We start from the raw sequence: 18,187 nt of genomic DNA, 5'->3' as shown, positions 1-18,187 counted from the left end.
ATCATTGCATTTTCTGAGTTTTAAATCTATGATACATACTTTTCCATATTTCTACATAGTACTTATTTCACTGAGTCTTAGGTCTAGAATTTCATTGTCTTTCATAATTACAAACTTATATATTCTGACCTCAAGAAATTTCTATCAAAGACAATTTTCAATTAAACATTCTACCTTTAAGTCTGCAGAATAAGTATCTGAATGAGTTTATTTACTCAAAATGATTTTGACTTTTAAAGATAATGATAAAAAAGGATTTACTAAGCACTTATCTATATCTGGTATTATAATTACCATTAAAATTGTTAAATATTATTGTTAAATTGTTAAATTTACTGTGACCAAAAATTTGATAAGTAGAATTTTGCTTTAAGACTTGGGGATTTAGCTCAGTTGTCTTTTCTCTTTTCCTCCTGTGTCCTCAGATCTATGGGTTTTCATTTTCTGATTTTCTGCAATATTTGCTTTGAGGATTAGACAAGGATATTGAAATGAAAAGTCAATGCAGGATTTTCTTTTTAATACCTGTGTGTATTATCAGAATTTTTTCCCCCAAATGAGCAGGTATAACTTTTTTAAGAAACAGGAAATAGTAAAGATTAAAGCATAGATTCCTCTTAGATTTACCTTTCATTATCACTTCATGTTACTCTGTGTTTTATGTTTTTTGGCATATTTTTAAAGATTTCTCCCTCTTCCCCCTACCTTCCTCAGCCTTTTCCTCCTTGCACATAGCAGCTTCTATTTCAGGAACTGTGTTAGGTGTGGAGAACATATTACCCTGACCTCTGGGAGATATCAGTCTGGTATGAGATTTTACAGATGGCTTTGTATGTTATACTAAGAATCTTAAAAAGCCATTGAATGGTTTGAGACTGAACATATAAATAGACATTGGCCAGACTATATATGACAAAAGAACTCTGTCCCATAACCTCTGCAGCAACTAGCCCAGGAAGCCAAGCCATGACCTCTGCAGTAATTGGCCCCGAAGAGTCAGGATTTAATCAGCGATTGTCAGTGTCCCTATTTTTGCTGCCTCCCCCCACCTCTCCAGCTTCCAACTCATGCCCAACTAGAGAAAGCCAAATGTGCTTTCCAAATCAATCACATAGGATGCCCTACTTCTAGCTAGCCCACCTCCAGCTTCCCCATGGTAACAACCTCCAGTCTGAGCATACCAGAAGCCTCCCCACCTCCCCCACAACCTTTTTTTCCACTATAAAGCTTCCTTGCCTGACTTGGAGTCTCTGCCAAAAGAAGTTATGTTGGTTGACTCCCTCCCTACAGCAAGCTCTGAATAAACAGTCTATTCTCATTGGGGTAGTCTTCATTTATTTCCACAGTATTTAATCAGAAGAATGTAATAATAAAAAGATCATTTTGTCTGCTGTGGAGAGAATGAACTAGAGAGGACTAGACTGGAAGTAGAAGACCAGTCTGTAACTTTAGGCATTGACTAAGGTAGTGGCAACTGGTTTAGACAACAGGGAACGGAGTTAAAAACATCAAGAAAGTAGAGTCAGCAGGACCTAATAAGTGATTGCATGCAGTGGGAGAAAGGAGAAAAAAGGTGAGAATGACTGCCTGGCTGGAATTATATAAATGGTCTCACCATTTACTGAAACAGGGAATGCTGAAGGAATAGGTTAGTGTTGGGGATGGAGATGAGTTAAATTTGGGGCAGAGGTTTCTGAATCATAGACTTACAGTGATAATTGAAGATTTTGGGTAAATGAGATCACACAAGCAGAGAGTAGAAGCAAAAGAGAAGATACACATGTAAATATCAAAATAATTATTATCATTGTAAGATATTTATGGAGAAATTCTAAAAATATTTCACAAAACCTTTTAAAATCAAAAGCTTAATGAACTGCTTTGAAGAAAATGAGATAGCTACTACTTCAAGTTACAGAATGAATTTATTTTTCTACTTTACCAAGGGATGTGTCAGAGGGGAGAAATCCTGTCCATTTTATACTTGGTTATAGGAAAAGGAACTAACATTTGTAGTGGTCCTTTCATGTGTCTGGCACCTTATGTCCAATTAATCTTAAAGTCTGCCATACAAAGGTAGCACTGTTATCCCTGTTGATGAACTGAGGCCCTGATACCTAACTTGTTAAAGCCGCGTAGCTAGTAAATGGGTTTGCGGGTCTGTCTGATGCAGAAACTCTGGTTCTATGCATCTTAGTTCTCTGCCTAACTCCTCAATTGACCCCAGAGGTTATTTTTAGCATGAAGACCAAAGCAGGTGTAAGAAATTTTAAGTAAACCATCCCTAGCAGTATTACAAACAGTGACAGGATATGACATCAACTGGCAGATTGTGGAAGTTCTGAGAGACTCTCAGAAAGAGAGCAAATTTGGGCGAGGAAGCTTAGCCATTATACCTATGCAAGTCAACTAATCGCAATTACATATTTACTCTACAAATATTTATTGCATGCCTACAATGGGTCTGGCATTGTTCTAAGTGCTAAAGATAGGGTAGTGAATTAAACACACAAAATCTCCTGCTTTCATGAACAATTGATATGCTTTGGGAGAGACAAAATCAGTAAGTTGAATAGTATACAAGAAGATAATAGTGATCTGGAGAAAATAAAGGGGATAGGAAGTGCTGAGATGCTCAAGGAGTGTAATTTTATACCCAGTTGTCAGTGAAGGACTCATAGAGAGGGTACATTTCAGTGAAGTATTGAAAAAGGTAAGGAAACAAGCCAGGGCTATCAAGGGGGAAAATACAGGCAGTAGGCACAGCAAGTGGAAAGGCTCTTAGGCTGGGACACTTGGCATCCTTGAAGAGAAGCCAGGAGGCTATAGTGGATGGAGTATAGAAGGCTTTGAAAGCTAGGAATTAAATTTCTACCCTTAGCTCAGAGTAGAGGGATTCTGGGAAGGACACAAAACCATTAAGATATATGAGGGCACCTCAAGAAGTTCATGGAAAGATTCATATTATCTTTTAATTCTATTTTCCACAAACTTTCTGAAGTACCCTCATATTCCCTTCTCTTAAGGAACCCATATTCTGGTGCGAGAGACAAAACTTATACAAATGAAACAGTGACCAACATAAAACAAGTGATAATTAGGTGCAAGATTGTGTGACTCAGCTGTAGGACTATAACCTATTCATGAGGAGAAGACTGATGAAGGTGAAAATAATGGGGAAGTTATGCCTGTTGGAGGAGCACTTCACGTTGGAGAGGTAGGATCTGAAGGTAGGGTTAGTTTTAGTAATATTCAGAAAATAGGGGAGCACAATTCATCCAGTAAATACATAATATCACCTCCTGTGTACCAGGTTTGGGGCTGTGTGATATTCTGGGGAATACTACAGAAAAACAACAACAACAACAACAACAAAAACAGATAAGGTTTCTGCTCTCATGGAGATGGCATCAAGTAGAATTTACAGCAAAGATAAAGTGTAAATCATCTAATGGAAAATCTTGAAAATGGGACAGACACGTGGAATGGAAGCACTTTAGGCTGGGCAGAGACCTTAGATATCACCTAGTTCAGTGGTGCTGAGGCTAAAAAAATCACTTTAGGGAGATTTTTATGAGCCCCAGGCTCCATACTGGGGATTATGACCGAGTAAATCTGTGGTAGAGCCCAACTATACACATTTTTTTTTAAAAAAGCTCTTCAGATGTCTATAATAGTCATCCAGGTTTGGGGAGCACTCATCTAGTACAGGCTGGTTTTATAGAAACAGGAACACGCCTAGAGAGGTTAAGTAATTTAGTCAATGTAATTATATTAGATGAGGTAAGCAATAGGAGCTACTGTGTAATCCTGAAAGGCAGAGAGGGTGAGGCTCAGGGGGAGGAAGTGATAAAGTGTTGTTTAAGGAAAATAGACTAGGGAGAGAGGAAGAGGTGGGAACCAAATGGCTGACTCAAGGAGGTGACAATAATCCAGGAACGAATGAGCCTCAGTGGCTACGAGAGAAAAGCAAGTAGTTCTTTTAAAGCCTCAATTAAATCTCCCTTGTTTTAATCACATCAATCTGATGGGGGGTGGGCTAAAATTTGTTGTTTATTGCTTCATGATCTGAATCTACATGAAACCATCTCCCCTACAGCTTTCCAGGAAATAGTTGTGAAACTCTGTAGCTACTGTTCATGCCATCTTGCAGCTATAATACACTAAACATTACTATTCAAAGTGGGAAATAGGACCCTCCAACTAGCAGCACAAGCATCATCCGGAACCTGCTAGAAAAGCAGAGTCTTGGGGTCCACTCCAGACCTAGAGAATCAGAATCTGCATTTTAATAAGATCTCCATGTGCTCCATATGCACATAAAGTTTGAGAAGCACTGCTCTAGAGAGTTTTGAGCACTACCTTTCTATTTTTCTTTACCTAGTAACTCACCTAGTAAAGATTTGGACACCCTGTACATATAATTTGAATTTATTTTAAAATAATAACAATAATGAAAGCTGTCATGACTAGAGTCGTTAATAATAACCAAAATAGTTACCATTTACGGAGCACTTAACAATGTGTGCGCTGAGCACTGTGCTAAATGCCTTACAAATACTTTAAAATTTAATTCTTACAATAATTCTATGAGGCAGACATTTTCCAAAAATCTCCTTTACAGATGAGCAAACCAAGACTTAGAAAAAGTGAGCAACTTGCCCTGGGTTTCTGACAATTAAAAAATGACCACCAAAATCCTGGTACTATTTTATTGCTTTGAAACCTGAAAAATATGATAAATAACTTTTCTTTTAAAAAGGCTTTGGAATCATTACAGCAGGCATTATCAAAACTTTTACAGAGAGAAAATTGGAAGATAGAGTGCTTAGGTAGGATATCTTTCTGTGAAAATCATAACATGGAACAAAAAATATAACTCAAAATTACGGATTCCTAAACTACTGGTTTCTCTATTTACTACTATCTTCAAACTTATAATCTATCTTTACATTTTCCATAATTCCATTGATGAACATTTCAAAGTTAATAAAGTTATAAAAATCTAATATTCTGCAACTACCATTTGTGGTAGCTTACATAGTATTTAGAGATTATAATACTAATAACTGCTACAAAAGTTATTTTTTTGAAAGATGAAGAAAAAATATTACTTAAGGCAGAACTGAAGTATATTAAAAACATGTGCAAAATAACCTTCACATTTTACCTGCTGTGTTAGGTAACAACATTCAACACTATTTCTCCAATTATATAAACTCAGTTTAGGGTAACTGAAATGCCTCAAACTTAGGTCTGTAATAAGGAAAATGATACAAAACATCTATCAAAAGCATAGGTAGCCAAAGTGGCATTTTTATATTAGGAAATCTCTAGCTGTCACTTAGAAACACTTCTGAAGGGATAAAATGAGCAGATTGAAATCTGGATTAAAGCAAGTATTATTTCAGAAGGATCCAGTCTCACTTTCACATCCTAGAAGCCAGTGGAAATAATAATTCCAGAGAATTTTGGGTCCAAATAATTTTAGGAGTTCTAGCTCGTTGGATAAAGGATGATGATGATGTTGATGTTGATAACTGCATATTTTCAACATACAGGGCACAGTATAAGTTCTCTAGAGGTATTATTTCATTTAATCTTTACAATGGACATGAGTGCTATTATTATCTCCATTTCACAGAAAGGTTAAGACACATGCCTTTGGTCACATACCCGGTAAGTGATGGAGCTGGCTCAATGAACTGAAGTAGACTTCACACCCTCACTTTCAGCCACTAGAATATACTGTCCCTCAGGCACTGGCAAAGGAGAAGTTTGCAAATGTGGAATGGTTTGAAAGGACTGGAAACCTTTAGGGTACCCAAGTTCTTTCCTCCACTGACCTGAGGCAGAGGTCTAAAGGTTATCATTTTATCATTCTAGGAACTCCAAACCCCACTCTGTGAGTAAAAAAACTGAGTAACTCCCAGTTAACTTCTCAAGGCCTTAGGGTCCTCATTTATAAAAGCAACCGCAAACAGAAAATAAGGAGGCCGAATGATTGCTAAAATTTCTCCCAACTCTAAAAAGTTCCTATTCTATCTCATTCTTTGGGTAGAAACTGACCTTTTCCTCAGTACTGTACATTTTTTAAAAACGTTAATACTTCTAGAAGTAGTTATTAACAAGGTAGGAACATGAATTAATGTAAATTGATTTATTTCCTCCTGGAAGAGAATCCTAGGCCCTGGAAGGAGAAGTAGTAATGAAAGAAAAGAAAAGGAAAGGAAAAGAGAAGGGAGAAAATACATGCTGATATACACATTTACACAGGTATACTTGTTTTACTTGGTATGTTGTGGACCATTTTGGCAATGACCTATTAAAAGTATTTTTTTTTTTTTTTACATCAAGTAAAGGAGGAATGAGAGCCATCCGTTACCAGTTACCAAATTCCCCTGCTTCTTAGTTTTGCACGGTGCCTGGAGTATACTGGTAGCGTTGAGTTTCCTTGAAGCCTTGGGAGTGGAGAGCTATCCTTCATCAAAGTTCTACTCCCCGCCCGGATTGGAATACGTCCACAAAACCGATTAGGTAAATTCCCCTAACACTTGCTCCTCCTCATAAAAAAGTGCTGTTGCTCCGCAGGTTACTGTGTAAATGTCTGATTATCTTCTAAGAGCTCAACCCTATTTCCACAATAGAAGAGGTCCCCACTCAACTGGCCACTCCCAAGGAACTCTCCAAGGATCCAGGATGTGGACGCAAGAGGCAGGGCTCCTGACGCAGCTTGGGACTTGCGAAGCCTCAACAGGAATTCCCGCAGTGGCCCCATGCTCTTAGTGTGAGGCAGAGCAGTATTCCCCCAATGAATTCACGGTTTTAAGGTACGATCATGGCTCTCCGGGGTAGCAATGGAACCCTAGTATGAAACAAATGACTTGGGGTTTCTAAACACCTCCACCACGAACGGAGATCCAAGCGAGGGTCTCGAAGTGAAATTTCTCAGCAGGCCAAATTGAATGAATTAGTCTTATATTCATAACAAAACCAAACCCCAAACCAAATACAAGCACAATAAAACAAATAAATTCTACTCTCTTCCAATTCTCTCCAACCCACCCTATAACAACCAGCTTCCAGTTTCATATTTTAAAAAGATGCTTAATTTTTAATTTTAACAGCATTTTCCTCTCCTCCGGGTTCAGTCTTTAGTGGCAGCAAATTTAAGCTTTGAGGAATTTACACCTTTATCAAGAACATCTTATATACTGGAACCCACTCATAAAGGCCCAGTGCAAACAAAGCGATCTGGTCATCAAATCAGATGAATGATTCCTTCCTCCCCAGTCCCTCCGTGGACACACTATTGGAAGAAGTGCTGGCAAGGCCTCGCCTACTCAGTTTGCCGAGGCGCTCCAGAGGACCACGGAGCACGAGTCCCCAGACAGGTTGGTTGACGACAGCCAGCCCCCCTCGCAGGCGACGCAGTTCTCGGGGGAATCAGCTGTGCGCTTGGAACCTCTGTCCCGCGGGCTCCCCTTGTCTCCACTCGGGTCCCCATTTCCGCCCTTGCAGCACCCAGGCCTCGTCCCCCACACCCTACGCCTCCCAAAGCACAGACACCTGCCCATACCTGTGCCTCCTCGTCCTCTGTCACCACCCCAACTACCGGGATTTGGCGGGGACTGCTGGACTTGTTCCTGCCGCCGGATTCCTGGGCCTCGGCCTTCGCCTTGGCCTCACCTGTCGACATGGCTGACGGCGGTGGCGGGCTGGGGGATTCCTTCTGTCCTACCCTATGCCCGCAGCCACGGGGCCCAAAGAGGCCCCGCCACTGAAAAAGAAAGGCAGCCTGACAGCTGCTAGAGTCGCGAAAGGACCCAAGGGTCCGGCCGTGGCCTCGGCCACCGCGACGGCGCCAGCATAGCCAGCGAGGCGCCCAGGGTCAGCCAGTTGTTAACACAAGCCCGAGCGTTGCTAGGGGGCGGGCCCAGCTGCGGAGGCGGAGGCTCCTACGGAAGCGCGGAGAGCCAAAACGCCCGAAGCTTAATGTGTACCTCCACGCTCGGATGCGTGGGTTCGCAGGCCTGCGGGAGGGAGGCGGGAGAAGGAGACGTCGGTAGGCAGCGGAGGAACGGGTACGTTAGGCGTCGAGTGCTTTTTAGTCCTGGTAGTTTATGCTGGACCTTGCTTCAGACAGGCACGGGCGGGTGGAGGGTGAAGGGTGGATATGGATATTATGGACCGGGAGTGTTGAAAGAGGAGTTTACCTCATCCCAAAGAAATGGTGAGTCTCACCTAAATTCCCAGGCGTTTTACCTGTTCTGTACTTCAGCGGCCCAGCTGGGCAGTTAAACAAGTAAGGCAGTGTCCACAATGTTAAAAGCCTTTTGAGTCAAATTATTGAGTCTAGAGCAAGTCAACCCTTGGAAGCCCCATTTTTTTTTTTTTTTAAATCTGTTAAAATAGGATTGTTGCGGGGATTGAATAAGGTGACAGTTTGTTTAGTGGTGCTTGGCACATAATAAGTACTCAGTATGGTCAAGATGATCATTTTCTTTACTATGACTGTTACCTAACTACTGTGTCCTTAATAATAATACAAGGAGGTTCAAGACTTTAATGGAAAGCTTCTTATGATCATCAGAATAACTTAATAACTCCAAACACCATGGCTGTGAAAACTTTTAAAAAAGTCCTTTAACCCTTTTAATCTTTTTTTAACCTCCAGAAATTCTTCAAGATTTAAATGAGTTTTTATATCTTCTATAGAATTTATGGATTTAAAGTTACACATAGCCCGCCACAAAGAAATGATTAATGTTTGAGGTGATGGATATGCTAATTACTCTGATTTAATCATTTGATCACGATGTATACATGTATTGAAACATTACGTTGTACCCCATAAATAAGTATACATCAAATAAAAAAAATAAATAAAAGGGGCTGGCGAGTTAGCTGAATCAGTAGAGCCTGGTGCTGATACACAAAGGTCAAGAGTTTGGATCCTGATACCTGCCAGCTGCCAAAAATAAAAATAATAAATAAATAAAATAAAAGAACAAGGAAGGAGTAATGATCTAGAACTGAAGAACAGAGATAAACAATGATGGATGAATCTTTCAGTTCCAAGAGTTCTGCTCCAAACTAAATGTCCATTGACAGATGATTGGATAAGGAAAATGTGGTATATACACAATGGACTACTACTGTGCAATAAAAAAGAATGAAATTCTGCCATTTGCAGCAACATGGATAAACTTAGAAAAAATTATGTTAAGCGAAATAAGCCAGGCACAGAAAGAGAAATACTGCGTATCCTCAAAAGTGGAAGCTAATAAATAAACAAAGAAACAAACAAATAAATAAATGTGAGAACAGAACTGAGGCCAACAGAAGTGGGAAAGGGGGAAGGAGGGGGGGCTAGTAAGAAATTAGTAAAGGGCCACAAAAAATGATTACATTATGTAAGGTTGAATATACTAATTATCCTGATTTGAGCATCACATATTGCACATAGGTATTGATATTCAATGCTGTACCCCACAAATATGTACAATTAATTATGTTTCAGTAAAAAAAAAAATAAGGTTAAAAAAAAAGAAGATGAATAAGGATGGGATTCCTCAATGAAGCAGGGAACACCCTGGGCTGACTGAGATTCAGGAGAAAAGGGACCCATAGAGAAATTAATTTTAGATACAGAAAATAAATTTATATTTATTGATCATGGAGCATATGGACTAAGATTTCTACCACATACTTTTATCTGAATTAAAGTATCAGTTCCTTAGTGAAAGACAAGAGTTTTTTAAATTGATGGACAAGCATTAACAATAACAAGGGGACTTTTAAAAGAACCCATGTCTCAAAATCTCACTACTCTGTTCTGATTCATGTTCTCAAATTGTTTCCATTTCTCAAAGTTATACACACATAATTTGACAAAGATATACACATTGTGCAGATGCTGTATTGAAATCTGATTTTTATCCTAACTTTATATTGTAAACATTCTACATGATGTATAGTCTTCAGACATATTTTTATCATTGTGTACCAGTCTATCACATATCAGAATCTACTTAATCACATTTCCCAATATTTATATGTTTGGGATATCTATTTTTTGCTATAATGTTGCAAAGGAAAAAAAAATTAAACCTAACAAACTCAATGAAAATAAATGTCACTTCACTTCTTAGGGTTTCTCTCCTCATATGACGAATAAGCAGGTTTATCAATGATTTCTAAGGTTCCTTCTAGCTCAAACACCAAATGACATTTCTGGCCCTAAAATAGAAATGGAAAAACTAGATTGGGCCTGGCAGCAGTTGATGTAAATTGTATCCAAAGAGACCAAGATTCTTTAAGAGAATATTGAGCACTTCCATCCAGTCCCTATTTCCACACTTCTGTTTATTCTTCCACATCCCTCATCCTTAGTCCTCTGAAACTGCTCTGAGATCACAGCACTTGTCAAAGTATGTGAACACTATTCTGTCCTCATCCTGCTGTACTTATCTGTTGTATATTACACTGCTGACCATTCTCCCCTGCTTGGAAACTCCCTGGCCCAGGCTTCCACGTTCTTTTGTTTTTTTTTTTATCTTTACAGCAGCTCATAGGTATCTTTAGAGCTACTCTCAGGCCTTACACCTAGAGGCTGGTTCAGTAGGTCTGAGGTTGCTGTCACCTAGGGAGAGTGTAAAGGGTGTGTCAAGTGTTTGTTTACATGACCTTAATTGCCGTTGCACAGTCTGAGAATACCACATCAAAAGGAGGCTGAAACCACTTGTATAAACACAATGGAATCTTGTGAGAATGGCACCCAAAACTGAGATGGTGGTGGAGAGCTGACAATTGGATCATTTGCTTATCCTTTGCATGGTCATCCTGGCATCTCAGGATGAGGAAAGATGACAAAGAGAGGTCGCAAAGGAAAATTTTCCACTTAAAGTACAGCTTGCCTAGGAGTTGTCAACTGACTGTTGTGTCATAAGCTGATAAGGCTAAAGCTGATAAGGACCCATAAGCCTCAGCAATCCTGGAAAGACAGATTCTCCTTACTGATCTAACTGAAGACTGACTAATGAACAACAGGATATTTACTTGTTTTATATATATATATATACACACACACACATTCTGTCCTGTATCCAGAGTGCCAGTTTCCAGTGCTTAATTAGCATAACTCCTATGAACTCCCCCTTTCTAAAAGCACTTAAAAACTCCTGATTTTCCCTCCTCATTGAAAAAAGTGCAAGTCTTCATGGGATGGGTTCCTTTACCTGGCAAGTTAATAGACCCAGCTGTATAGGTTTTTTTTAGCTTCAGTGGTTTGTTTTTTTTGACAGTTGAGAAGCGACAAGGATGGAAATCCTCAAACCCCTCACACTCAGCCATCTTGAGTAAATTACCTGCAGTCTTCCAAAGGTGCCAGGCTTTCTCCTACATTACCTTTGCATTGTGTTGTACATGCCATTGTCTTCAGGTGGCTAACTCCCTACAAAACTCAGCTCATATGACCATGGTCTTTTCTAGGAAAACTTTCTATCCTCTGTTGCCACCTTGTCCATCATTCTGTTTTTGTAATCACCACATACTTAATGGTATTTACTTGTTCAGCAACCCAACCCCTTCCTTCTGTAGTGATATTCTTGAAAGCAAGGAGAGTCACTTACTCAGAATTGCATCGCACACCCTCAACATGTTGTCTAGAGCAGTGGTTTTCAAAACGTAGTGTGTCTCAGAATCATCTGGAAAGCTAGTTAAAACGCACTCCTGAGCCTTACCTCCAGAGTCTCTGCTTCAGTAAGTCTGGGGTAAGGCCCAAGGGTTTGCATTTTTAATAAGTTCCCAGGTAATGTTGATGCTGCTGGTCTGGAGACACTTTAGCACCTCCTGGTCTAGATCATACTAGGTCCTCTGTATATGTTCATTAAAGATTCAAGGATTATAAATTATTTCTAAAGAATTTGATTTGAAGCCAAATTGAAGCATATTATGAGTTACCCAGGGTAAGATACAAAATGGGGTCCCTGGACTACCTGCACAGGCATTACCTAAGGGGTTCTTAGAAATGCACAATCTCTGGGGAGATCCAGTCAAGATGGTGGAATAGACGGTCTGCAGCATCACTCTCTCCCACAAATCAACCAAATTTACAACTATAAAAATGTAACATCAGCCAAGCTGGGGCAGCTGGAGCTCAGGGGAAGAGGAGGAGAGACTTACGGAGTTCATGAAGGCGGGAGAAACTACGATGAGAGAAAGAAAAAGCTGCTCTGAGCATTTCGGGCCACAGCTGCTTTAAGGCTCGAGCTGATAAGCAATGGAGCAGGAGCCGGCAGAAGCTGCCACTGTGCCCTTCAGATGGAGTTACTTGGAGGCAGCAAGAGAGAAGAGGGCCTCGGCGGCCCCCAGGACAGCAAGACCACTAACAGGGTTCCCATGGACCCACACAGGAGCAAGGAGCCAGAACAACTGAAAAAAGGGAGCCATTAAGAGGCCAGTGAGTCACTGCAAGGGACCAGTGCAGGGCCCATCCCATGGGAAGTATTTGGAGCACGGGCGGTGGGGGAGACGTGCCCACCAGGGGAACACTGGGACACAGCAAGGATAGCTGATCTGCCCCCCAATCAGCACAGGACCACTCAGAGGAGACTGGTTGGGAATACAGAATTGCATGGGGTGCAGTTTGATGAAAAAACTCAGGCCCAGATCAGAGATTCTACAGAACACAGATCCAACGGGTCTCTGGAGAGCCAGAAGTACTTATAAGACCAACCATTAAACCCTGAGCTGCACAAAAAGCTTTCCCTAGGGAAACAGCAGCAAAGCAGCAATATAGCTCAACCACACAGCTCAAGTACTGGTTCCCACAGGAAGTTCCCCCTTGTTAGAAGCAAAGGACAAAAAATTAGTTCTGGCCCAGGCACACCACCAGCACCTTGGGGCCTGCCTGGGAACCGTAGGCTCGGATCTGGGGACTGGATCCCACTCCTGCTTCTAGGCAAACTGCACCTATTGCCTCAGGGCCAGCCTGGGGACCTGAAGAATGGAATAGGGGACTGGACCCCCCTCCCACAACCAGGCACACCGCGCCAGAGCTTCAGGGCCCACCCAGGGACCCGAGGAATGGAGAAGGGGAACAGACCTCTCTCCCACAACCAGGCACACCATGCCAGCACCTTGGGGCCTGCGTGGGGAGCCAAGGCAAGGAGAAGGGGAATGGACCTCTCTCCCACAACCAGGCACACTGAGCCAGTGCCTCAGGGCCCGCCTGGGGAACTGAGGACTGGACCTCTCTCCCACCATCAGGCACACCAGCACCTTGGGGCCTGCCCAGGGACCCAGGGCATGGAGAAGGGGACCGGACCTCTCTCCCACAACCAGGCACACTGAGCCAGCACCTTGAGGCCCACCCAGGGATGCAGGGTATGGAGTTGGGGACTGGACCTCTCTCCCACAACCAGGCACAACATGCCAGCAACTTGGAGCCCACACAGGGACCTGGGGCAAGGAGAAGGGGAATGGTCCTCTCTCCCACAACCAGGCACACTGCACCAGTGCTTCAGAGCCAGCCTGGGGATCCGAGGCATGGAGAAGGGGACTGGACCCCCCTCCTACAACCAGGCACACTGAGTCAGTGCCTTGGGGCCCACCCAGGGACCCAGGGTATGGAGAAGGGGACCAGACCGCCCTCCCACAACCAGGCACAACATGCCAGCAACTTGGAGCCCGCCCAGGGACCCAAGGCATGGAGAAGAGGACTGGATCCCCCTCCCACAACCGGGCACACCATGCCAGCACCTTGGGGCCTGCCTGGGAACCAGGGCAAGGAGAAGGGGAATGGTCCCCTCTTCCACAACCAGGCACACTGCACCAGAGCTTCAGGGCCCATCCAGGAACCCAAGGCATGGAGAAGGGGACTGGACCCCCTCCCACAACCAGGCACACCATGCCAGCACCTTGGGGACTGCCTGGGAACCCGAGGCAAGGAGAAGGGGAACTGACCTCTCTCCCACAACCAGGCACACTGAGCCAGCGCTTCAGGGCCCACCTGGGGAACCGAGGCATGGAGAAGGGTACTGGACCTCTCTCCCACAACCAGGCACACTGAGCCAGTGCCTTGGGGCCGACCCAGGGACCCGGGGTATGGAGTCGGGGACCAGACCTCTCTCCCACAACCAGGCACAACATGCCAGCAACTTGGAGCCCACCCAGGGACCTGGGGCAAGGAGAGGGGAATGTCCTCTTTCCCACAACCAGGCACACCGTGCCAGTGCTTCAGGGCCCACCCGGGGACCCAAGGCAATGTGAAGGGGACCGGACCTCTCTCCCACAACTAGGCACACCACACCAGTGCCTCAGGCCCTGCCCGGGGACCTGAAGCATGGAGAAGGGGTCTGGACCTCTCTCCCACAACCAGGCACACCAAGCCAGTGCCTTGGGTCCCACCCAGTGACCCGAGGCATGGAGCTAGGAACCAGACCCTTCTCCCACAACAAGACACACCACGACAGTACCTCAGGGCCCACCCAGGGACCCGAGGCAAGGAGAAGAGGACCGGACCTCTCTCCCACAACTATGGACACCGTGCCAGCACCTTGAGGCCCGTCTGGCCCAGAGGCATGCAGAAGGGGACTGGCCCTCTCTCCCACAACCAGGCACATCAAACCAGTGCCTCAGGTCCCGCCCAGTGACCTGAGGTATGGAGCCAGGGACTGGACCCTCCTCCCACAGCAGGCACAAAACGCCAGCACCTCGGGGCCCACCTGGGTACCCGAGGCATGAAGAAGGGGACCGGACCCTCCTCCCACAACCAGGCACATGGTGCCAGTGCCTTGGGGACCGCCCGGGGCCCACGACATGGAGAAGGGGACTGGACCCCTCTCCCACAACTAGGCACATGGCGCCAGTGCCTTGGGGCCTGCCCAGGGACCAGAGGCTTGGAGAAGGGGACCAAACATACCCCACAACCAGGCATACCACCAGTGCCAAGGAGCATACCCAAAACAGCACCTTCACGTGGGTGGCCCACCACAGCCACCACAATAAACATGGCTGCTGCGAAAGCGGCTAGACGGCACAACCATCATGCAGATGGTCCGCCAACCACTGGAGTGCATTCACACAAGAATCACCGGCAGAGACAAAGAAAAGAAGAGGATGTCTCTTTCCACAAGACCCATTTTGGAGTGACAGAAGAAGCATCTGCTCTATGATAATATCCGGGGACCTGATCACATCTCTCAGCATTGGACAGATCATCTAGGCAACAAATTAACAGAGTAACCATTATTCTTTCAGGAGAGAAGAAATCTAGGGCAATTAGAGGGGGGAGGGGAGGAGGGGATCGGGGAAGGGGAGAGATTGGACAAGGGGCATAAAGAATAATTACGATTTGTAACAATATATACGCTAGTAATATTGATTTAATCAGCATATCTCAATGTTCAACCCCAAAAATATGTATAAGCGATTTTGATTCAATAAATAAAATAAATAAAAAATAAATAAAAGAAATGCACAATCTCTGGCTCCATGGTGGACCTACTGAATCATAATCTCTATTTTAACAAGATCCCAGGTGATTAGTATACACATCAAAATTTGAAAAGCACTGCTCTAGTTTGTGTGTGTTTTCATCATTATTGTTTTGGGGTAGTTTTAAATGTCTCCATAAAACTGGCTTTCAATAATTATTTCATTTGTGAGTTTTCCATGTCCTTTGCTCCCTTACTGATAATACTGGGTTTATTTATTTTTCTTCTTGGCAAATGCACGAAGCTTAATTAAGCTTTTTAAAAGCTGTAACTGTTTAAATTAGGTATGTGGATTTAATTTTAATCATTATTCACTGATTCTTCTGTTTTGACACCAAAACACAGAAGGATGGAAAGGGTGAAACAACTGCTGAAATAGTAAATTATTTCAGGAAAAGGTAAATTAGTAATAGAGAAACATATGAGAAATGAGTTATAACAATCTGATAACAATTCGGCAGAATTTAACATCTTTGTTAAGTTACAAATTGCAATTTCTTAGAAGCACCTGTAGACTTAAAGATTAGAAGTTTTAATGTTTACCTACACACAATTTTTACTTATAAAAGTAACAAAACTAAGTATATTTTTAAAGAAATAAATGTAATATTAAGAAATAATGTGGTTCTGCTTTTCTCCGTTGCTTTTTATTGTTTGCACTCTAGCAATGTTTAGTAAAATTATAACTATTCATTAGCATGAATTAAGGGCATTTCTAACAAGTATTTCAGATTACATATGAATTTGGTAGTCTCTAAACTAACGCCAGATGTTCTAAATGTTTAAGCAAATGTTATTCCTTTCTGAGTTGGAATACTTATTTTAAATAGAGAATTTTTATAGCATATTTGTAATTAAAGTATAGTCTTAGATTAGCTTTAGGGGAATTTTGTAGGAAAAAACTGAAGAAATGCATATAAAGCTGGAATTTAATGTACTTCACTGTTTTTGAAAAATCAGGGTGGTGGTTACAGAAACAAAGCCTAAAAAATAAACAATGATAATTACCTCTTTCCAACAGAATCATTAATGCAAGTTTGGAGATAAGAAGTACATGGAACAGAAAATGAAAATAAAAGAACAGCCACCTCTGAAGACAACCATTCTAATAAAAAGTATGCTAACAAAATTTGGATTATTAAGTAGGAAGCTAGCTGCAGGAACTATTCATATTTAGTGGAAAAACTAAATAAATGATAAATGAAATGAAGAATTTATAAGGAGCTAATTTTACCTGATCAAAGCTTCAGTTCCATGAAGGAATATTTCCATGATATGAAAATGGAATATTTCCATTATATGAAAATATTCCTGAGCTTTTAGAACAAACAACTATTGCGTTTCCATGGTGGGAGATTATAGTGAAGTACCCCCAGGATAGAACTGTTGTTATTGTGGAGCAGGATTAATCACACAAGTTTATTTTAATGACATGAATTATTTGAGCTCTGTGACTAGTTTGACTCATTCTGGTTCCACAGACCCTGGATTAGTTTGCTAGGGCTACCTTAACAAATATCAGATTGGGTAGCTTAAACAACAGAAACATTTCTTGACAGTTCTGGAAGCTATAAGCCAATGATTAAGGTGTTGGCAGGATTGGTTTCATTTTGAAGCCTCTCTCCTTGGCTTGCAATCTTCTCCCTTTTTCTCCACATGGTTTTCCCTCTGTGCATGCCTATATCCCAATCTCTTCTTTTAAGGACACCGATCATATTGGATTAGGGCCCAACCATTTGACCTCACTTTAATTACCTCTTTAAAGGCCCTATTTCCAAATACAGACACATTCTGAGGTAGTGGGGGTTATGACTTCAACTGTGGAGGACACAGTTCAGACCATAACAGATCCCAACACCCTTTGGATTATAATTTCAATTCTTGTAAACAACAGATCCAAGAATATATGTTTAGTTAAGGCAATACATGTATTCTTTTCTATAAGACATTGGTATTTCTCAGAGTAGTAATAAATTATTATTCTGATTTAATAATTTATCACTGTTCATTATATCAATGTCAATCTTTTCCTGAGAGATGTATCTACTCTCAGGGATCTCCACAAAACTGGATTTTGAGCCTGCAGGATCCTGTCCTGACTTAGTCAAAACTATCATTTAGGGCTGGCTGGTTAGCTCAGTTGGTTAGAGTGCCACCTTGTAATACCAATGTCAAGGATTCGCGTCCCCCTCAATCCTGCTCCCAAATTAAAATTATCATTTACTTCATGTTTTCACTTTCCACTCAAAGAATCCAGTACCAAAAGTACTGTGCTAGCCTACGTTCCCTGAGCCTGACAGAAACAACCAACACTCACCTGCTGCCACTTTATTGCAGAGTGTATCTCTGGGAAGAAGTGAGGGAAAAAATGGAAGTGAGGCACTGGAGAAGAGAGCACAAATACATAGGTGTTACTGAGCTGGTCATGGCTCCGGAGCAAGTGCAGTTAATTGCTTGGTCTCTGGGGATATTTTCATGAAGGTCTGAGGAATTATTGCACTTTGGAACAGCCCATCTGGAATTATTGCAATTTGGAACAGAAAGGGAGAATTTATCTACCAGCTCTACCTTGTGCTGCATCTCCTTGTCAAAGTGCACCCCTTAAGTAGGTGTGCCATTTAGCGCAAAAAAAAAAAATTCTCATGCTTATACTAAAAAGTTAATTGTTGTTTGTCTGCAATTCAAAT

At 42.2% G+C, this 18,187-nt stretch overlaps 1 protein-coding gene across 2 annotated transcripts in view; it reads right to left on the bottom strand.

Annotated features, from left to right (window-relative positions):
• The window catches only part of CFAP69 (cilia and flagella associated protein 69), a 55,506-nt gene extending 47,775 nt beyond the window's left edge, over positions 1 to 7,731 (bottom strand). For both annotated transcript variants that reach the window (XM_063100272.1, XM_063100273.1), the window contains exon 1: positions 7,580 to 7,731. In XM_063100272.1, coding sequence (XP_062956342.1) covers positions 7,580 to 7,699 — 120 coding nt within the window. In that variant the 5' untranslated portion in view covers positions 7,700 to 7,731. The remainder of the gene's footprint in view (positions 1 to 7,579) is intronic.
• Positions 7,732 to 18,187: the final 10,456 nt, after the last annotated feature.

This window comes from Cynocephalus volans, chromosome 6, assembly GCF_027409185.1.
Source record: "Cynocephalus volans isolate mCynVol1 chromosome 6, mCynVol1.pri, whole genome shotgun sequence".
NCBI classification, from domain to species: domain Eukaryota; kingdom Metazoa; phylum Chordata; class Mammalia; order Dermoptera; family Cynocephalidae; genus Cynocephalus; species Cynocephalus volans.
The sequence above is the reverse complement of the archived record's forward strand: the minus strand, read 5'-3'. Positions and strand labels throughout refer to the sequence as shown.